At 40.7% G+C, this 22,848-nt stretch overlaps 1 protein-coding gene across 1 annotated transcript in view; it reads left to right on the top strand.

Annotated features, from left to right (window-relative positions):
* CCDC81 (coiled-coil domain containing 81) overlaps window positions 1-22,848 on the top strand; it is a 54,958-nt gene that overhangs the window by 30,233 nt on the left and 1,877 nt on the right. The window contains 8 exon segments of the mRNA XM_021062609.1: window positions 2,167-2,207; window positions 2,210-2,259; window positions 2,682-2,828; window positions 3,744-3,848; window positions 4,499-4,671; window positions 6,072-6,150; window positions 6,370-6,590; window positions 20,695-20,820. Coding sequence (XP_020918268.1) covers window positions 2,167-2,207; window positions 2,210-2,259; window positions 2,682-2,828; window positions 3,744-3,848; window positions 4,499-4,671; window positions 6,072-6,150; window positions 6,370-6,590; window positions 20,695-20,820 — 942 coding nt within the window.

Here is a 22,848-nt window from a genome sequence, read left to right on the forward strand (position 1 = left end):
ACACCTACAGCATGTGGAAATTCCAGGGCCAGGGATGGAAACCGCATCACAGCAGTGACAGCGTTGGATCTTTAACCCAGTAGATCACCGGGAAACTCCAAAACTTATAGTCTTAGGAGAATGATGATAAAAAAAAATAATGCCCGTGATGGAGATAGCAAAAGAAAGTACAGAGGGGAGTTCCCGTCATGGCGCAGTGGTTGACGAATCCGACTGGGAACCATGAGGTTGCTGGTTCGGTCCCTGCGCTTGCTCAGTGGGTTGACGATCCGGTGTTGCCTGGGCTGTGGTGTGGGTTGCAGACGCGGCTCGGATCCTGCCTTGCTGTGGCTCTGGCGTAGGCCGGAGACTGCAGCTCCGATTGGACCCCTAGCCTGGGAACCTCCGTGTGCCGCGGGAGCAGCCCAAGAAATAGCAAAGGGACAAAAAAAAAAAAAAAAAAAGAAAGTACAGAGGCTCCCAAGAGGGGGGAGGGGGGAGTGATTATCAGAAAGCCCTAGTAAATGTTTCCTATAGAAGTTGACCAATGTTTTTTTTCTTCTGATTGCTAAAGTAATACATGTTTGTCACAGAAATTTTAGAAGAAATGAGATAAGCAAGAGATGCAAAAAAGTCATCCATAACCCTACTAAATAGAGAAAACGTTCTGTTAACATTATGGCATATATTCTTCATTTCAATGCATATTATACACACACGCACACACACACATATATATATGTACTTGAAATATACATACATTTTAATCAAAACTGAGCTACAGTTTTATCTTCCAAGGGGAGTGGGGGTCAGAAAAGACCACCTCTTCCTTTCTGGAAGTAGTAGCTCCTCGTTGGTGAGGTGTGTATTCAGATCAGCAGAAGGGCGGTCCTCAAACTCCTGAACTTGGTCTGAATCTCAATGCAGGCCTCATCCCATCCCCCACCCAAAAAGCTGAGGCAATTCTCGCACCTTCACTTGTCAAGCAAGTCTGCCTTGTGCTGATGGCCTTCTTGAGCATGTATTAACCTACAGTGATCTCCCACAGTCCCCTAAGTTTCCCTCTTTATCTATGGTCCCTCACTGGGACTTCTACAAGCACCTGTGCCTACTCCATCCCTATCACTAGTACTGGACACTCTACCCTCCAGTGGCTTCCCATTCTCACCCAAAGTGAAAGCTAAAGTCTTTACTATGGCCTTCAAGATCCTGCCTAATTTCTGATCTCTCCTACTTTCACTCACTAACTCATCTCTTGCCATGTTCACTGAACACAGCATGCTCCCACTTCTAGGATTTTGCCACTGCCTGATTCTTTCCATCAGATATCTGATTATTGTAATCCCTTTACTTCTTTGCAGGTATTTGCTCAAATTTCACGTTTTTGGTTAGAACTTCCCAGGGCCATTCTGTTCATGATTAACTTCATTCTTCCAACATTGTATGGCATATACTGCCATCAAACAGACCATAAAATTCACTCATTTATCTTCTCTATTGGCTGTCTGTCCCTGTCAACATGTTAATTCCATGAGAATAGAGCTTTTTTCGTATGTATGTTTTGTTCTTCACAGCATCTCTCATGCTTAGAGCAGTGTACATAGTAAGTACATAGTACATCTCTGTAGAATGAATAGATTTTTATCCCAATTTCACCACATTGGTACCTGAGACTACCAAATATGTAAGATTATCCAGCTTGTCTATTGCCAGTCAGCTTTTAATACAGAAAGCCGGGATTCAGCCTAGGTTTATCTGACACAAAGCCTACATTATTAACCTCTGTACATGTAGATGTTTTAAAGAAAACCACAGAGATATTTTTCATTTTACTATGTTTATATTTGCTTCTAAAATTATCATTGATGGGAGTTCCTGTCATGGCTCAGCAGTTAACGAATCCGACTAGGAACCATGAGGTTGTGGGTTCGATCTCTGGCCTCGCTCAGTGGGTTTAGGATCCAGTGATGCCATGAGCTGTGCTGTAGGTCGCAGATGTGGCTCGGATCCCGCGTTGATGTGGCTCTGGCGTAGGCTGGTGGCTACGGCTCTGATTAGACCCCTAGCCTGGGAACCTCCATATGCCGTGGGTGCGGCCCTAGAAAAGACAAAATAAAATAATCATTGATAACTGATCATTGATAGCAGCCCATATTAACATTAATTAATGTTACATTGCTTTCATAGCCTATCATTTCCAGGTGGTGTGAAAAATGACAATGAAATGAAGCTCAAATGTCTCCAGCCCTTTCTTGCCAGGATCATAATAGGGCAGGACAGGTACAGTGTCTTCAAACAAACATAACCCAGTCAGAATGTTTCTCTGACTTCTGTTGCTCAATGAGAATTCTGGGAATTGCTCTATTTCTTTACTATATGCATATGACTCAAGTACTCAGGACTCATAAGTGGACTGTGTGATCAGTCCACCAGTCCAAATCTACAAGCTAACAGAAATAGGGTTGAGAAAGCTCTTTCTAATTTTCAATTACTATAAACCATTTGTCCAAGCAAGAGTTTAGTGAATCCTCTTGCACATTTGTGGGGCCCCCTCTGAAAAATCTCATTTGGCTCCTGTCATCTATACATCCTTTTATGACATATACCTCTTGATACACCTAGCCTTTGGAGAGCTCGGGAAGGGATCATGAGGGCAAAAGTAAAAGGTAAAAATCAATTTGACTTAAAACTTGGTGTTACAGGAAATGTGTTACGTATGCTTGCAACGAGCCCAGCGGAATACTCCACTGTACTGCAGTGAGGAGAGGCGGAGGAAGGAGGTGGAGGATGAGCGGCTCATACAGCAGTACCAAATGCTGAAAGACCAGGAGGCTCTCTTTAAAGAGCAGGTAGGTCAGCGCCTTGGTTAAGGAGTGTTTAACGTGGGACAGCATTCAAAAATTCCATCACATGTCTGTATTGTAACTTATTTACTGCTAGATAAACTAAAACTCAAGTGGAATCCAAGTTTCCACTAATAGTAAAGAACCCTGGGAGGAATATCCATGCAGCTGATGTTTGCATGAGTCACTGATTCCCCCCACTTCCCACCCCAAGGACTACCATGTAAAGGTGGAATTCCTGGATTATATGGCTTTTTTTTTTTTTTTTTTTTTTTTTTGCTTTTGCTTTTCAGGGCTGCATTTCGGCCTATGGAGTTTCCCAGGCTAGGGATTGAATTGGAGCTGCACCTGCCAGTCTACGCCACAGCCACAGCAACACAGGATCAGACCTTGTCCTCGACTTACACCACAGCTCACGGCAACACTGGATCTTTAACCCACTGATCGAGGCCAGGGTTGAACTCACATCCTCATGGATACTAGTTGGATTTGTTTCCATTGAGCCACGGTGGTAACTCCCCAATATATAGCTTTATTTTTGATTGAGATATAATCCCAGCCAAGGCTTTGCCCTTGAAATTTATGACCTTTTTGAGAAAGATGGAATGGCACCTTCACCTCTGCTTTATGCAGATTTCTGTCATCTCCAATAACTCATCCTACTGCCCTTTCCTGCACTGGTGATATCATAGGTAACCACTCATGAAACCTTCCCTTCCTGGAGAGGTAGTACCTAGAGCCCAAGAAAGGAAACAAAAACACTTTCCCAGCCTACTTAAAAAAAAGAAAATCTATGGACACATCAGAAAGTACCACTGCCTCCAAAAGGCAAGTTGCTACCTTGGCTGGATTATTTTAATGTAGCAGAATTAAATTTTTGAAAGGCTTTCTTCCAATATGTGATTATTTTTTTTTTTAAAGATGAGAAGTCTGGCTAGTAGGGAACAGAATCAAAAAAATGCTGCTTATAATCTTGGAGTTGCTGAAGCTATAAGAATCCACAAGAATGAGAAACCTGAATTTTATGTAAGTCTTTTCAAAATTTCTATTGCTGATACCTGCCCTATTTGTGAGCATTCGGATCTACTCTCTGTAATGTGGGAGAGGTAAAAAGAGGGTTGTGAAGGTTGGAGCTTCCTAATAAAAGCCTTTCCTAAGCCAATTTAGCCTGATCCGACCCAGTCACTCACTGTGAGGGCTTCATAGCACTTATATCATCTCTGTGTTGTTTGCTCATTGGCCGCCCATCTCCTGCACCAGCATGCAGCCTCAGTGAGAGCAGGGCTCTCTGTGGATCTCTGTTCTCCATCACTGATGGGTTCCCAGTGCCTAGAATGGCCAGGCCCAGAGTAGATGTTCAGTTCTCTGTCTTCCACTTCCTTGCAGTCCTTGCTCATGCTCTGGACTCACTCAGAAGTCCTCCTCCTTTCAGTGTGTGTGTTGTAAGTACTAGGACTATTCCATCTCTCAGCGATGGGCCTTTGGTCAGTTCAGTTCAGATTCATCCTTGAGCGCACTCATATTATCCTGTGGGTCACTCGCTGGTCAATGTGTTGAGAACTGGGCACATATTATAACTGAATCAATACTTTCTGATTGATTTTAGTCTTTCGAATGATTATTCTTTGTTGCTTTTTATTACTGAGAACAAATGAGATGCTTCTCTTTCATTCTAGAAATCCTTCCTGTTTGATAAACGGCCACTCAGTCCTGAGATTAATGCTTTTAAGCAAGAGGCATATTCCCAAAGTCTCCTAAAACAAGTGGATTGCAGACGGGGAAAGGATATAAAGCAGAGACAGAACAGAGAGTTGATGGATCGCCTGGAACAAGTGCAGCTCACAGAGGAGTGAGTCTAGCCAGACATGCCCTGAAGCATGAATTCAGAATGGTTATGTGACACTAATTTCCATGTGGGACCAAATCAGCATTGGTAGTTTCATTAGCACACCTGTAACCAACTGAGCAAACTAACCCAGCTAGCAGTTAGTATGGAACTTCATTAGAAAGATGAAGAAGCCGGTACTATCATAATTATGATCACAGCAATGATTGCTAGTTTATAATAACTTTAATTACAGGGTATCATTTTGTATTGTTTTGTGGTCACTAATCCTGGGAGATGGAGGAAGGGACGTATCTTAAAGAGGATTTATTCCCAGCTATTTTCAGGTGACTTCAAGGCAAAGCTGAGTTTTATAATAAATATGAAGAGGTGTCCCTTGGCACCTGAGGGCAGGAATATATGGAGGACCCAGGTGCAGTGGAACCAGGGACTAAAACGCGTGTAAAAAAAAAGCTTTCCAACTGCTCACACCCACAGCTTCTTAACTCACATGGTCTTTCTTCCAGCTCAACTGCTGAATTTCAGTCTCCATTCCAAATTTTCAGGAAAGAGAATCTGATTGGTGCTGCTTGGGTCATCTGAGGCTTGGGATGGGTCAGGGCCACAGAGTTCAAACGTGCCTGCAGGGGCCACACTTCCACTGCGGAGGTCAGGAGAGCAATTAAGGAGGCCACTGTGGTGTGAGAGAGGCTCCTAAAACAAGCAAGCAGCTGCTTTCTGTGACCAAAACATTAAGTTTCTATAAAATGCATATGTTCCATTATACACACTTTATGTCATGTGGAGGTTGCATATAATAGATTCATTCTTTTTTTCTTTTTTGGCTGCCCCACAGCATATAGAGTTCCCCTGCCAGGGATCAGACCTGAGCAATGCCAGATCCTTAACCCACTGTGCCAGGCCAGGGATCGAACCTGTGTCCCAGTGCTCCCAAGAAGCCACCGATCCCGTTGTGCCACAGTGGGAAGTCCTATAATCATTTTATAACAGGAAAGATCACTTTTCTGAAAAAGGAAGCTTACGATGAACTACTTTATAGAATGAATAGATACTTCCTGCTTTCCTTTCTAGATTTTTTTTTAAAGCATGGGGGCCCTGGGTGTGGGGGGGTGCTGTGAATGATGGGGAGGAGGGGTGCCTGTGTTAATAGTGGTGCATTTGGCCAGTATGGTCATTTGCTTATACCTGCCTGTCTGTCCATGTCCAACACATTGTCCATTAGCCTATGGATTTGAATCACTCTCTTCTTAAAATGAAAGTTCCTAGAAGGAAATACCACTTTTTGCTTACCAGGCTCTTATCCCTATTAATACTTACCAAACATGTTTTGTTGATGTTAATCTGTATTACTAAAGACCCTGTAACAAACTGTGCCCCCACCTTTTCTCATTCTTGACTGTCAGACTTGCTGCACAAAGAGCCAAATATATAAAAGATAAGATGGAAGAAACACAGTGTTACAAGAGAGCTTTGGATGCACAGGTAAAGGGATAATTATTACTTTAAAAATTTGTAGTGCTGTAATTCTAAAAGAATGTATAAATCCTGTAGTGTTACGAATACCCTTCTGTATTACCTATTTGGTGGTTTTTGAGGCCCTGTTCCTTCCTCCGAGTTACTGGTTTTTGCTCTGTCACAGCCTTGTGCATAGTCTATTCCCTGGTATAATTATGACCTGCATTATGTGTGTCCCTGCTTCAGATAAAGAACAGATACCCCCAGCTGCCCATGTTTGAGCCAGACTCTTCTGAGCCCATCTTTGGGAAGAATGAGGGTGAGCTGATGATGGAAAGGCGAAAGCGAGAACAGAATTGCCTGAAGCACCAGCTGGAGGCAGCTGCTAACCACAAGAGGAAAGCCATCCTGCACCAGCTGGTGGACCAAAAGCGGGACTTGTTGATGCTTCAGAGGACACACAAAGAGTAAGACAGCCTGCATCTTTCCTCTTCCTCCTCCTCTTTTCCTCCCCTTCCCTCCCTCGCTCCTTCCCTCCCCCATACATCATTAGAGAAGCAATAATAATAGTGAACACACTGAGGAGTTACTATGTGGAAAATATTGTTCTAAGCTTATTATATGCTTCTTCACATTCCATCCCTACAATTCTATGAAAAAAGTTCTTAAAAACAACTCTTTTTTAGACTATTATGTGTACATGTTTGTATAAGCATATTTATACATACATATAATGTAAGTGTAAGCAATAATTAATCCCAAATGCATTACTTCTCTAATTTTTAAAAAATTATTTATGGTCGTTATTATCGTTTGTTTGGATTTGGAATCTGTGAACAGGAATCAGTTGTGGGGGGAATTTTATAAGGTCTCCATAGATCTCAAAGTATGCATGCTGTTAGAAAACCTGCCATGAATATCTAAGTTTTAATATTCTTTTCCACTATGGTTTATTACAAGTACTGAATATAGTTCTTGTTTATCCTTTTTTTTTTAAGGGCTCCATCTGTGGCATATAGAGGTTCCCAGGCTAGGGGTCAAATCAGAGCTGTAGCTGCCAGCCTGCACCACAGCCACAGCCACACCAGATCCGAGCCGCGTCTGCAACCTCCACCACAGCTCAGGGCAACACTGGATTCTTAATCCACTGAGTGAGGCCAGGGATCAAACCTGTGTCCTCGTGGATACTAGTCAGATTCATTTCTGCTGAGCCACGACGGAAACTGTTTTTCATCTATAGTAGTTTGTATCGCTAACCCTAAACTCTTAATTTATCCCTCCTCTACCCTCTTTCGCCTTTGGGAAACATGTGTTACAAATAAACTCTCTTGATACAACTTCTCCCTCTAGGTACATTTCCATAGTTTTCTTTCCCTTTACGGGACACTGTCTGAAAGGGGTTGTCCACAGCAGCACTGTCCATTGGAAATACAATATGAGCCTCAAACATGCTGTCCTGCTCAAGTGGACACAGCATGAAACTCAAGCCCTTTCCCAACCAGCACTAAATCCCTTCTTCAGAGAATGTGAGCTGTGCCAACCGTTGCTGGTGCAGGGATAGGCAGAGGAGGGCTTTATGCTGTATCAAGGCAAATACCTTTCAATTCAAACATCAGACACCCGTTTTTTTTTTTAAGTGCCTAATTGGTTACCCCAGTGGGGACTTTTGAAAAGTCCTGAACAGCCCTCAGCCTCGTAACAACTCCCTGGCTCCTTGTCTTCGCATTTCCCATGTTTCCTACTCTCCTTCCTCCATCCAGATTGCCAGTTTCTTCTTCGCAGATGTTCAGCAATTCTCAGATCATTGATTATTAGAACTGTAATACCATCAAAGTGCTTAGGAGTTCCCAGAGGGCTTCTCGTCAAAGGAATCTCCTCTTTTAAGAAGGCACTTGTAAGAGCTCCCTGGTGGTGCAGAGGGTTAAGGATCCAGCATTGCCACTACTGTGGCCCTGGTTACAGGGTTCAGTCCCTGGCCTAGGAACTTCCACATGCTGTGTGCAGCCAAACAAACAAACAAACAAACAAACAAACAAACAAACAGAAGGCAGTTGTATTTATGAAAAGAAAAAGTTATTTTATTAAAATTTTATAAATGGTCAGTAGGATGGTGCAAAGATCTGTCATGTTCTATACCAAGTAGGCTCAGACATGAATCTGTCGGATAGTTAGGTGACGATGGGAGGATATTGTGATAAGGGTGGAGTTAGTTGGGGTAGAGAGAGATGAGAGTAAAAACATGGCTTTTGGAGTCAGCAGATGTGGGACCGAGTCTTGCATCTGCTCAGGCAATGTATACTTGTATGTCTACACTATTTGCTACAATACTGAAATATTTCCACACTTCTTGATAAACAGCTGTTGCCCCAAGCCCCACAAAGGCACCTCTGCTGCCCAAGCTGCTCCAGCTCCTCCCTGGGATCCCCACCCCACCTCTCCGTGACCTTTCACCTAATGGATGAATACCTGGGGTCTCCAAGACCACTTCCAGTCTCCATTCTGATTGATACGTGGTTCTGCCATTTTACTAGTTGTGTGGTGCTGGGTAGGTTATAGACCCCAAAGGGCATTGGTTGTCTTATTAGGGAGAATACTGGCATCTACCCCCAGGGTGGTTGAGTCAAAGACATTAGTTCTTATAAGGAGCTTCTGTTTCATAGCAAGCAGCTGCCCCTTGTGCTTCAGTGGCTCTGCTGCTCCCTGCTCGCTGCCGCATCTGGGTCTGGAACCCTCTGCATTTGTTGCAGAGATTATTGCAGCTTCCTCCTTTGCTCCTTGGCTTCTCTGGTTGCTCTCCTGAACTTGCAGTTAGGAGGGTTTAAACTTTGTCACTTTCAAGCTCTGTGACCTGATCAAACCACACATGGGGTCTTTAAGCTCTTTTTTCCTCATATGAAAAATAAGGGTAATCCCACCTGCCTGACTATCCTTACTGAGGATTAAATGAGACAATGTATGTGAGAGCGTTTCTGGAAACTGCAGAGCTCTGAACAAATACAAACTGTGCTCTTTACTTGGTTATCTCTTTCGTTGGAGCTCTGACCATAAACCTCCTTTTCTGTATGGATCAGAACCTTGTCTTCTGTTTCTATATCTTTTACTGATTGTTCCAGATTCTCTTATTTTTCTTTTCTTTTCCAACTTCCCTACCCTCTGGTCCATTTCAAAATGCGATTTTAGGTTTTCCTGTGGCAAACAGATGATCACTTTATTTCAGAGGAAATAATTTAATCCGTGTGATCCAGAAAGGCTGCTAAAGTATTATTTGTTTTGCCTTTTTTTTCTTTAAATTTTTATGCTTAAAAAATCAATTCGTGCTCATTAAAATAAGTCAGTTAGTGGAGAGATTTTTAAAAAGGCTAATAATCCCCCTCACCCCAACCAAGTGGTCAGTGTTAAGGTTAGCCTTCTACACTTTCCCCTGTCTTTGCAAATATAGTCAAACTATATGAATATATACTTTTCCTTCTGTTTTTATAAATTAAAAAGAGGCCTATGAGATCTACATATTAGATCTGCATACCTAACCTTTCTTTAATCTAATAATATGTCATTAATTTGTACTTAGGTCAGTACATATATATGAAATTCATTATTTGAAAGCAGCATAATATCTATAATATGGATTATATAGTTTGACTTTTGCACCACTGATGAACATTCACTTGCTTCCAGAAATTTTGCTATTACACTAAGCATTTTTCGTGTATATATATGAAACAAAAGCAATATATATAACCAATATACATATATATCTGTATATATGTGTCTATAAGGTTTACATATGTGTGTATATACACACGTATATATATACACATGTATGTATGCACATACATATGTACACACAGTATATATAAACATATGTATATACACACGTATATACACACATGTATACACACACACACACAAAGATTCTTTTGTTTGTATTGAGTAAATTCCTAAAGTGAGACTGCTGCATCAGGTGTATGGCATATTTTAAATATTAATAGATACTGACACTTTGCTTTCTAAAAAGTTATAGCTATTTGCTTCACCAGCTGCCATGTGACAATTCTAGTTGTTTCCCCTCTACCCACTTCATTTGCTTACTTTTTTTTTTTTTTTTTTTTTTTTTTTTTTTTTTTTTTTTTTTTGCACTGCCATTACATTAATCGCTTCCCCCCCCCCCCCCCCCCCCCCCCCCCCCCCCCCCCCCCCCCCCACTCATGCTACTTGCTGGCACACATTAAACTGAGTTTTAAACCTGTGCTTTAAAGAATAACATAACAATGGCCAAAAAGCATATGAAAGGATGCTCAACATGAGGAATCACTGGGGAAATACAAATCAAAACCACAGTGAGATAGCTATTCATTAACAGTGGTTTCCATGCTCTGTGAAATGTGCGTGGGTGAGCTTTATTCAACCATCTGGCTGTCAGGCTGTCATTGTTTGCACTGTTTGAAATAGAGGAGGTTTAGCATTTAACTGTAAGTGTGCCTCTTCAAGATCAGAGGTGTTCCGTGACTTACTGAATATTTACTTATGTAAACCTGAGCCACAGGGATTCTCTACTCCAGTGAATAAAGATGGCAAAAAGGGAGTTTCCATCATGGCTCAGCAATTAACAAACCTGACCAGTATCCAAGAGGATGCAGGTTCAATCCCTGGCCTCGACCAGTGGGTTAAGGATATGGCGTTGCCGTGAGCTGTGGTGTAGGTCACAGATGGGGCTCGGATCCTGCATTGCTGTGGCTGTGGCGTAGGTCGGCAGCTGCAGCTCAGATTCAACCCCTAGCCTGGGAGCCTCCATGTCCCATGTTGCAGCTCTAAAAAGACAAAAAAAAAAAAAAAAAAAAAAAAGATGGCAAAAGGTAGGAAGATGAGATTCAAAGCACAGCTAAGTTTTATATTACACAATTTGATAATTTAATTCCAATAATATATAAACCCTGAAATGCCACGGCTGTGAAAGTCCGAATAGAGTAAGCAATCAGCAAATTGTTCATGTTTTCCCCTGCAAAACACTTATGTAGACTTGGGAAAGTCTTTACTATGTAAGGTGTGTGTGTGTGTGTGTGTGTGTGTGTGTGTGTGTGTGTGTGACATTCACAGATAAGATGGGGTGTGTGTGTGTGTGACATTCACAGATAAGATGGCTATCTTCTTGTTCCTACAGTTTTTTTTAAAGAAGGCATTTACACACTTGCAGAATAGTGTAATAAGATTTCATAAATTCACAAATGAAATGTGCTATCATTTATCTTGGATTATAATATCTGTGGAGTTTGTTTTTTGTTTTTTGCTTTTTAGGGCCGCACCTGAGATGTATGGAGTTCCTTAACCTACTAAGTGAGGCCGGGATTGAATCTATATCCTCATGGATATAGTCTGGTTTGTAACACACTGACCAACAACGGGAACGCCCCTATCTGTGGTTTAATTGCCTTGTGAAATGTCTAAATCGAGAACAATTATAGAATTTTCTTTTTTTTTTTAATTCATATGACTTTTTTTTTTTTTTCTTTTCTCCCACTGTACAGCATGGGGATCAAGTTTTCCTTACATGTATTCATTTTTCTTCCCCCACCCTTTGTTCTGTTGCAACATGAGTATCTAGACATAGTTCTCGATGCTACTCAGCAGGATCTCCTTGTAAATCTAAGTTGTATGTGTTAACTCCAAGCTCCCGATCCCTCCCACTCCCTCCCTCTCCCATCAGGCAGCCACAAGTCTACTCTCCAAGTCCATGATTTTCTTTCCTGTGGAGATGTTCATTTGTGCTGGATATTAGATTCCAGTTATAAGTGATATCATATGGTATTTGTCTTTGTCTTTCTGACTCATTTCACTCAGTATGAGATTCTCTAGTTCCATCCATGTTGCTGCAAATGGCATTATTTTGTTCTTTTTTATGGCTGAGTGGTATTCCATTGTGTGTATATATACCACATCTTCCTAATCCAGTCATCTGTGGATGGACATTTGGGTTGTTTCCATGTCTTGGCTATTGTGAATAGTGCTGCAATGAACATGTGGGTGCATGTTCTCTTTTAAGTAGAGTTTTGTCCCGATAGATGCCCAAGAGTGGGATTGTGGGGTCATATGGAAGTTCTATGTATAGATTTCTAAGGTATCTCCAAACTGTTCTCCATAGTGGCTGTACCAGTTTACATTCCCACCAACAGTGCAGGAGGGTTCCCTTTTCTCCACAATCCCTCCAGCATTTGTTATTTGTGGATTTATTAATGATGGCCATTCTGACTGGTGTGAGGTGGTATCTCATGGTAGTTTTGATTTGCATTTCTCTTATAATCGGCGATGCTGAGCATTTTTTCATGTGTTTGCTGGCCATCTGTATATCTTTCTTGGAGAACAGTCTATTCAGGTCTTTTGCCCATTTTTCCATTGATTGATTGGCTTTTTTGCTGTTGGGTTGTATAAATTGCTTATATATTCTAGAGATTAATCCCTTGTCTGTTGCATCATTTCACACTATTTTCTCCCATTCTGTAAGTTGTCTTTTTGTTTTCTTTTTGGTTTCCTTTGCTCTGCAAAAGCTTTTCAGTTTGATGAGGTCCCATGGGTTTATTTTGCTCTTATTTCTATTGCTTTGGGAGACTGACCTGAGAAGATATTCATGATGTTGATGTCAGAGAGTGTTTTGCCTATGTTCTCTTCTAGGAGTTTGATGGTGTCCTGTCGTATATTTAAGTCTTTCAGCCATTTGGAGTTTATTTTGTGCATGGTGTAGGGTGTGTTCTAGTTTCATTGCTTTGCATGCAGCTGTCCAGGTTTCCCAGCAATGCTTGATGAATAGACTTTCCTTTTCCCATTTTATGTTCTTGCCTCCCTTGTCAAAGATTAATTGACCATAGGTGTCTTAGTTTATTTCTGGGTTCTCTATTCTGTTCCATTGGTCTGTCTGTTTTGATACCAGTACCACACTGTTTTGATGACTGTGGCTTTGTAATATTGCTTGAAGTCTGGGAGAGTTATGCCTCCTGCTTGTTTTTTGTTTCTCAGGATTGCTTTGGCAATTCTGGGTCTTTTGTTGTTCCACATAAATTTTTGGATTGTTTGTTCTAGTTCTGTGAAAAATGTCATGGGTAATTTGATAGGGATTGCATTGAATCTGTAGATTGCTTTGGGTAGTATGGCCATTTTTACAATATTAATTTTTCCAACCCAGGAGCATGGGATATCTTTCCATTTCTTTACATCTTTGATTTCTTTGATTAAAGTTTTATAGTTCTCAGCATATAAGTCCTTTACCTCCTTGGTCAGGTGTATTCCAAGGTATTTGATTTTGTGAGGTGCAATTTTAAAAGGTATTGTATTTTGTATTCCTTTTCTAATATTTCATTGCTGGTATACAGAAACGCAACTGACTTCTGAATGTTAATCTTATATCCTGCTACTTTGCTTAATTTTTTTGATTGGTTCAAGTAGTTTTTGGGTTGAGTCCTTAGGGTTTCTATGTATAGTATATGTCGTCTGCATACAGTGACAGTTTTATCTCTTCTCTTCCTATATGGATGCCTTTTATTTCTTTTGTTTGTCTATTGCTGTGGCTAGGACTTCCAAAACTATGTTGAAGAGCAGTGGTGAGAGTGGGCATCCCTGTCTTCTTCCAGATTTGAGTGAGAAGGCTTTCAGTTTTTCCCCATTGAGTATTATATTTGCTGTGGGTTTATTATAAATGGCTTTGGTTATGTTCAGGAATGTTCCCTCTATACCCACTTTGGCAAGGGTCTTGATCATGAATGGATGTTGGACTTTGTCAAATGCTTTTTCTGTATCTATTGAGATGATCATATGATTTTTGACTTTTCTTTTGTTAATGTGGTGTATGACGTTGATTGATTTGCGTATGTTGAACCATCCTTGTGAACCTGGGATGAACCCTACCTGTTCATGGTGTATAATTTTTTCGATATGTTGTTGGATTTGGTTGGATAAAATTTTGTTGAGAATTTTTGCATCTATATTCATCAAAGATATTGGCCGATAGTTTTCTTTTTTGGTGTTATCTTTGTCTGGTTTTGGAATTAGGGTGATGGTCTTTGGGAGTATTCCTTCTTCTTCAACCTTTTGAAAGAGTTTAAGGAGGATGGGCACCAGATTCTCTTTATATGTTTGATAGAATTCACCTGTGAAGCCATCTGGTCCTGGACTTTTATTTGTAGGGAGTGATTTTATGACCTCTTCAATTTCATTTCTAGTGATCGGTCTGTTCAGTTGGTCTGTTTCTACTTGATTCCGTTTTGGCAGGCTGTAAGATTCTAGAAAATTGTCCATTTCTTCCAGATTGTCAAACTTGTTGCCGTATAGTTGTTCATAGTATTCTCTTATGGTTTTTTGTATTTCTGCTGTATCCATTGTGATTTCTCCTTTTTCATTTATAATTTTGGTTATTTGGGTTCTTTCTCTCCTCTTTTTAGTGAGTCTGGCCAGGGGTTTGTCAATTTTGTTTACCTTCTCAAAGAACTAGCTCTTGGTTTTATTAATTTTCTCTATTGTTTTTTGAATCTCTATTTTATTGATTTCTTCTTTGATCTTTATAATTTCCTTCCTTCTGCTGACTTTAGGACTTTTTTGTTCTTTTTTCTAATTCGTTTAGGTGGAGGGTTAAGTTGTCAATTTGGGATCTTTCTTCTTTTTTGAGAAAGGCCTGGATTGCTATAAATTTCCCTCTGAGCACTGCTTTCGCAGCATCCCATAGATTTTGAGAGGTTGTGTCTTCATTATCATTTGTTTCAAGGTAGTTTTTAATTTCCTTCTTGACTTCCTCATTGACTCATTGGTTTTTTAGTAGCATGTTGTTGAGTCTCCATGTAGTAGGTTTTTTCTCATTTCTTTTCCCATGGTTGATTTCTAATTTCATGGCATTGTGGTCAGAGAAGATACTTGAGATAATTTCTATGCTCCTAAATTTGTTGAGGTTAGCTTTGTGTCCCAATATGTGGTCGATTCTTGAGAATGTCCCATGTGCATTTGAGAAGAATGTGTATTCTGATTTTTTTGGATGTAGTGTCCTGAAGATATCAATTAAGTCTTAACTTTTCTATTGTTTCCTTTAGGATCTCTGTTGCTTTATAGGTTTTCTGTCTAGAGGATCTGTCCATTCGTGTGAGTGGGGTATTAAAGTCTCCTACTATGATTGTATTCCCATCAATTTTTCCCTTTATGTCTGTTAATATTTGTTGTATGTATCTGGGTACTCCTTTATTTGGGGCATATATGTTGACAATAGTAACATCCTCTCCTTGGATGGACCCTTAATCATTAAATAGTGTCCTTTGTCTTTCTTTATGTCTTTTGTTTTAAAGTCTAGTTTGTCTGATATGAGTATTGCAACTCCTGCTTTCCTGTCATGTCTATTGGTGTGAAATATTTTTTCCCATCCCTTCACTTTCAATCTATATGTATCCTTTGTCCTAAGTTGAGTTTCTTGTAGGCAGCATATTGAAGGTTTTTGCCTTTTTATCCACTCAGCCACTCCGTGGTCTTTTGACTGGAGCATTCAGTCCATTGACATTTAAGGTGATAATTGATAGATGATTATTTATTGCCATTTGAACCTCGTCTTCCAGTTGATTCTATGGTTCTCCATTCTTCTTTTCTTTTTTTGGTTGGATGGTCTCCGGTTATTATCTGCTTGAGTGTTTTTGTTGTTTTTTTTTTTTTTTTTCATTTTTTGCGAATGCAATGTTTGGTTTTGGCTTGTGGTTGCCCTTTCTTTTAAGTATGCTAACCGCTTCCTATAATTGTGTGTTTTAGCCTGATGGTCCTGTAGGTTCAAACACTTCATTACTATACTAAAATTAAGAGAAACAAACAAATAAACAAAAGGGTCTATTTATTTCCTAACTTCCCTTGCCCACATTTTATGATTTTGATGACTCTTTTTTCTTTTTAATTTTATTTTGTTTGAAACATGTTCATGATTAAATCTGTATGTTGGCTTATTTGAGTGACTGCTCTCTGATTGTGGTTTCCTCAGTCCTATTTTTTCCTTTTTTTTTTTCCCCCTTCTTCCTCCCTTTCTTTCCTTCCTTTCTTTTTGGTTTAGAGAAGCCCTTTCAGTATTTCTTTTAGCCTGGGTTTTGTATTGCTGTATTCTTTTAGCTTTTGTTTGTTGGAAAAAAATTTGATTTCTCCTTCTATATTAAATGATATTCTTGCTGGATAGAGTATTCTAGGTTGCATATTTTTTCCTTTTAGCACTTTAAATATCTCTTGCCATTCCCTCCTGGCCTGTAGTGATTCTGTAGAGAAATCAGCTGCTAATCTTATGGGGGTTCCCTTGTAGGTAACATTCTGCTTTTCTCTTGCTGCCTTTAGGATCCTCTCTTTATCACTAACTTTTGCCATTTTTATTATGATGTGTCTTGGTGTGGGTCTATCTGGGTTCAAGTTGTTTGGGGCCCTCTGTGCTTCCTGTATCTTGAACTCAGTATCCTTTAGATTTGGGAAGTTTCCAGTGATAATTTCTTCAAATATATTTTCCATCCCCTTATCTTTTTCTACTCCTTCTGGAATTCCTATTATGCATAGATTGCCCGCTTTATATTATCCCATAGGTCTCTTATATTGCTTTCCAGTTTTTTGATTCGGTTTTCTGTCTGTTGACCGGATTGAGTGATTTCCATTATTCTATCTTCCATATCACTGATTCGTTCTTCTGCATTATTCATTCTGGTTTTTACTGCCCTTAGTTCAGTTTGTATCTCTGCAAATGAATTTTCTAGTTTTTCTTGTCTCCTCCTTATATTTTCTAGTTCCTTTCTGAGAGTGTCTGTATTGCTGTTCATATGTTCTCTTAATTCCTTCAGTATTTTCACTATTTCTCTTTTGAACTCCAGGTATGTCAGACTGCAGAGATCTGTTTCATTGTTGACTGCTTTAGGTGAGTTCTCCTGTTGGTTTAACTGGGGGTGGTTTCTCAGCTTCTTCATCTTGCTTGTTGTTTTCCTTTTCCTGGTGCAGTTGCACTCTCCGTGGCTGGGCAGTGTTTGCCTTGTCACTGCTGTGGAATGTTTCCTGAGGGCTGGTGTTGTTGGTCAGTCTTTTTTAAGGCAGTGTGGCTTTTCTGGAGTGTATGTGGGGTTAATAGGGTCTCTCTGAAGCAACGGAGGACTTCCTGAGGGCAGACAGGACTGGGAGGTCCATACCACGATGGGAGCAGATTTCACTTGGTCATGCAGAGCTTGCTCTGGTGTTTTTGGGCTGTGGGGCTCTTGCAGGGGGATGGTGGTGCTGGGCAGCTCTTCTGCAGGAGTGCAGCACCCCGCAAGGGCTGGAGCAGCTATCTGGGTCACTGAAAACCCAAGAGTCTCTTCCCCAGGGCAGCCTGACTCAGGAGGACTGTCTGAGAATGTAGGCAGATGTTTTCACGGCCTGGCCAAGCTTGTTGTAGCTTTTTCTTGGCTGCAGGGGCTCCTGCATGGGGCTGGCGGTGCTGGGCAGCTATTCCACGGGAGTGTGGCACCCCTGAGGGCTGGAGCAGCTAGCTAGGCCGCTGCAAACCCAAGAGGCATTTCTCCAGGGCAGCCCGACTCGCAAGGACTGTCTGAGAATTAGGCAGATCTCTTAAAGGCCTGGACAAGCTTGTTCTAGCTTTTCTGGGCTGTGGGGGCTCCTGCATGGGGCTGGCGGTGCTGGGCAGCTTTCCACGGGAGTGCGGCACCCCCCAAGGGCTGGAGTGGCTATATAGAATTTTTTTACACCACAAATACCATGAAATATTTAACAAGTACTTCTTTTAGACCATTCAAAAGATTAGAAAGGAAGAAAGTTGTCTATTCAGTATTAGATAAAACCATTAAGATGTGAAGATGATATGATGTAAAGGGGGAAAATAAAGAGAACTAGGACAGGCAAGAGAGAAAGAGAGAGGCTACCTCAAATTATTAGGATGGCTATTAAAAAACAACAACAACAAATGAAAAAACAGGAGTTCCCATTGTGGCTTAGCAGATTAAGAACCTGATGTGGTCTCTGTGAGGATATGGGTTCAATTTCTGCCCTCAATCAGTGGGTTAAGGCCTGGGGTTGCCACAAGCTGCAGTGTAGGTTGCAGATGCTGCTCAGATCTGGTGTTGCTGTGGCTGTGGTGTGGGCCTGCAGCTACAGCTCCAATTCAACCCCTAGCCTGGGTACCTCCATAGGTCACAGGGGCAGCCGTAAAAAGAAAGAAAAAAAAAAAAACCACAGAAAATAATGTGTTGGAAAGGATGAGGGAAAATAGGAACACTGAATGATGTTGGTGGAAGTGCAAATTGGTATAACCACTATGGAAAACTTGATGGTTCCTTAAAAATTAAAATAGAATTACCACATCATTCAATAATAAAAGAGTCAAAAGCAGGATTTTTAAGAGGTATTTGCACATTTACGTTTATAGCAACATTATTCCCGATAGCCAAGGAATGGCAGCCACCCAAATGTCCAACCACAGACGAATGGATAAACAAAATGTGGTATACACATATGGTGGAATATTACTCAACCTTAAAAGAAAGATAGTTCTGGTATAGGCTACAACTTAGATGAACCTCGAGGACATTATGTTAAGCATTATGTTAAGTGAAATAAGCCTGTCAAAAAACTGTATGACTTCATTTATATAAAGTATTTAGATTAGTCTAATGCATAGAAATAAAGTACAATGGTGGTTGACAGGGATTAGGGGGAGTTGTCCTTTAATGGATTTAGAGTTTTAGTTTTGCAAGGTGAAAAGAGTTCAAGTATTGGTCACAAAATAATGGGAATATATTTAATACTATATATCTATACACTAAGAAATGGTTAAGATGGTTAATTTTGTGTTACATGATTTGTTTTTACTACAATTAAAAAAATCAAAAAGATAAAAACAAGGTTATGAATATAATAGGTACCATTCAGTCATTGAGCTCCCATTGTGATAGGTATTGGCACTTTCTATATATTATCTCATTTAATCTTTATAATGACCACACAATAGCTGTTGAATCAATGCTTATTTTTTAATCATAATTTTTAAATTTTAATTTAATTTTGATTGTCTTTTTAGGGCCACACCCAAGGCACATGGAGGTTCCCAGGCTAGGGGTCGAATTAGAGCTGTAGCTGTTGGCCTACACCACAGCTCACAGCAATGCTGGATCCTTAACCTGCTGAACGAGGCCAGGGATCGAACCTGCATCCCCATGGATGCTAGTCAGATTCATTTCCACTGAGCCAAGATGGGAACTCCTGCCATGCTATTTTAGAATAAATGAATCACCACTAACCACATTACAGATTTTTTTAAATTACTCAAATGAATTTATCACATCTGTAGCTGTATAATGATCATAACAATCTGATTTCACAGGATTTCCATTCCACAGCCCAAGCACATCCCCCACCCCCCAAACTGTCTCCTCTGGAGACCATGTTTTTCAATGTCTGTGAGTCAGCATTTGTTCTGCAAAGAAGTTCAGTCTGTCCTTTTTTCAGATTCCTCATGTCAGTGAAAGCATTTGATGTTGGTGTCTCATTGTATGGCTGACTTCACAGCATGATAATTTCTAGGTCCATCCATGTTGCTAAAAATGCCAGTATTTCGTTCTTTTTAATGGCTGAGTAATATTCCATTGTGTATATGTACCACATCTTCTTGATCCACTCCTCTGTTGATGGACATTAGGTTGTTTCCATGTTTTGGCTATTGTAAGTAGTGCTGCAATGAACATCGGAGTACATGTGTCTTTGCGAGTTGTGGTTTTCTCATCGGCAGTCTGACACCTAGTGGTGGTTGGTACCTGTAACACAAAGCTCTTCAGGGCAGGCAAACTAAATCAAGGGTGACAGTCAGTGAAGTGCCTTCTAGAGCTTAATAAGAATTGAGTATAAGAGTTTCAGTTTGACAAGAAGTAGACACATTTAAATCGAACCAGGTTCAAGGTGATTCACAACAGCAGTGGCTGTGTGTCTGGAGACCAGTAATAGAAACACTTGACACTGGAAATGCTGTGACACTGTATTTGGAGATATTATACTGCAGTCATATATCTTTGATGATGTGAGCTTTAACAAATACTTTTTTAAAACTTCTTGATGTTAGATATTTTCTGGATTTCATTTTCTTTTGCCTCGTCATTATGTTTCACCTTCTAACCATTCCTTTGCACGCCATCTACTTAGTCTTGTAAAATGCCTGTAGGAACTGGTGGCTGATAACTGACAGCTGAAAGGCTGGACTAAAGGAAAGAAACAAAATACAGGAAATCCATTTGAGATGAATCTTCAGATTAGTTTAATTAGCCTCAAAGGAAATCGATGGTTTTAAGCTGAATTTGTTAGTTGAAAAAAGGTTTTAATCATGTTAATTTAAGCCAGGATTGAAGATGAAAAGTCCTAGATGCATAAATTATTTGCTAGGAGTCTCACTCTGTTTTTACAGTGTTCATGCCTCTTGGTCTATTTCAAAGAGTAGTGAAGAACACTCTTCTCTTTAATTTAGCATAAAAGAAGCTCTTTTATACTCTTAAGGGGCTCTTAAGGTTGGTGCACACCCTTCCCAGTATTATGAATGGAATTAGACTGTTCTGTTCTCTCTAGGCACTTAGCAGACAGAAACGCTGAGCTGGAGCGAGTGAACAGAATCAACCAAAGCTTGCAGGACGACTGGGAAAGAAGTGCTGTGATGAAGAAGCAGCGGGACTTGGAGGAAAAGGCTTTTGAGCGGTAAAGTCGTACCTGAAGTTTTGTTCGTGAAGAAAATCCCCGCTCTCTTTAGTCCCCTCTAATCCTTAGATGGCAGACGGGTTTTAAGTGTCAAATTTAGTTTATTAGTGTTGGCTGCCTAGAGAACTTGGTGGAGAAAAGAATTCTGGGTTCGGTGGGAAATACTGCTATGATATGCTACACATGTCTGTTGTGGCTGTGAGATGAGAATGCGGCATTGTATGTTATGTTTGCCATCTCTGACCTAATCCTTGCCTCATGTAGTAACTTTGTTTTGTGGCAGCAAGGGAGGCCTGGAGCGGGTGGAGGGGGTAGGAATTCTCTTTGGGAATAGCTAGTTGGAAATGGAAGAGATAATTTCCATCTCAACACATCTGAGGCTTCGGGAATGGTCACCTAAGAGCAGAGGCAGGGGCTGAGGGTAAGATTGGCAGTTGGAAAAGTGAGAACCCAAGAATATCTTCCTGAAATGTATTATCATATCCCTGTTCACTCTCCCAGCTGCTATTTACCATCTAGAATTGGGGAACCTAGGAGTTCCCATCATAGCTCAGCAGTTAACAAACACGACTAGTATCCATGAGTATGTGGGTTTGATTCCTGGCCTCGCTCGGGGGGTTAAGGATTGGTGTTGCTCTGAACCATGGTATAGGCTGGCAGCTGCAGCTCTGATTTGACGCCTAGCCTGAGAACTTCCATATGCTATGGGTGCAGCCCTAAAAAGCAAATAAATATATAAAATAATAGAACTAGGGAATCTAGATGTTTTTGAGAATTAACATTAACTTTGGAGAGCAGCTAATCTTTTTCTTATTTGTAAGATGGGGAAAGTAAATATTTGCCTGGCTTGGCTAACATAGGAGTTTTGAGAATCAAATAAAGAGACAAAAGTATTACACTTAAAAAAAGTAAAATGCTTTACAGATGTAAGGTATGATTTAATAGAATGGTAAAAACGTAAAGAAACTGACCAAGCCTATTTATTAAAACATGAGTATACCAAAATATTTAAATGGCCAATTATCAATTAATTACTATCACAGAAAAAATTGTTACAATGGATCTTGATCTGTAACTCTCCTTTTTACATTTTAAGGCTGTTCTCACCTGCCTTTCTAACAGGTAGAACCCTATTTTGACAAGGAAAGTGTGAGGGATGACAGGGAAAATAGGTTCCCAGGGAGAAGTGGGGTTGTTTGGCCTAGAGGAGAGGAAGGTAAAGGGAAGTTGGGCATTTCAAACCATTTTTTCATGTTGTGGGAAAGCAGGTTAAAGGCAATGAGACTAGCACCAGGGAGATTTTAGTTGGATTTTGGAGGAAACCTTGGCAAGTGATGTGACATTACCTTGAGTGGCAGGATAACCCAGCTGCTCCACAGACATAGCAGAGCAGACCTTTCCCCTGAAGACGTAGGCCAAGTTGTGGGCAGGGACTCAAGTGGACAGCAGGTAGGAAGGAGGAATTGGTTGGTGTAATAAACAAAACAAAAGTAAAACCAAGGGTCATGTGTGCAGTTAGCTCTTGACACTCGCCCCACTGCCCAGGCAAGCCAGGTAGGTCTTCCCCTGCAAGACTGTCCTTTTTCCTTTGAAGGCTGTCATTGATACTCTTCTTTGCAGAGTTCCACCCAAGTAAAAAAATTTTTTTTTGTCCCTTCAGGGCCACACCTGAGGCATATGGAAGTTCCCAGGCTAGGGATCTAATCAGAGCTGGCCTACACCACAGCCACAGCAAAGTGGGATCCAAGCCACATCTGTGACCTACACCACAGCTCAAGGCAAAGCTGGATCCTTAACCCACTGAGCGAGGCCAGAGATGGAACCGTGTCCTCATGGATACTAGTCGGGTTCCTAACTGCTGAGTCACATTGGAAGTCCCCATGTAGAAATTTTGATAGCATAGGACAACACATAAGGAACTGTCCTGCATGATCAAGAAAGATCATTGACGTAGAAAGCCAGTCACTGCCAGCCCTTCGTCCTGCTACTAGCTGCTTTCATCCTCTTTCTCTTCATCTCCACTTCCTC

The sequence above is a fragment of the Sus scrofa genome, chromosome 9 (assembly GCF_000003025.6).
Source record: "Sus scrofa isolate TJ Tabasco breed Duroc chromosome 9, Sscrofa11.1, whole genome shotgun sequence".
In the NCBI taxonomy this organism is placed as follows: Eukaryota; Metazoa; Chordata; class Mammalia; order Artiodactyla; family Suidae; genus Sus; species Sus scrofa.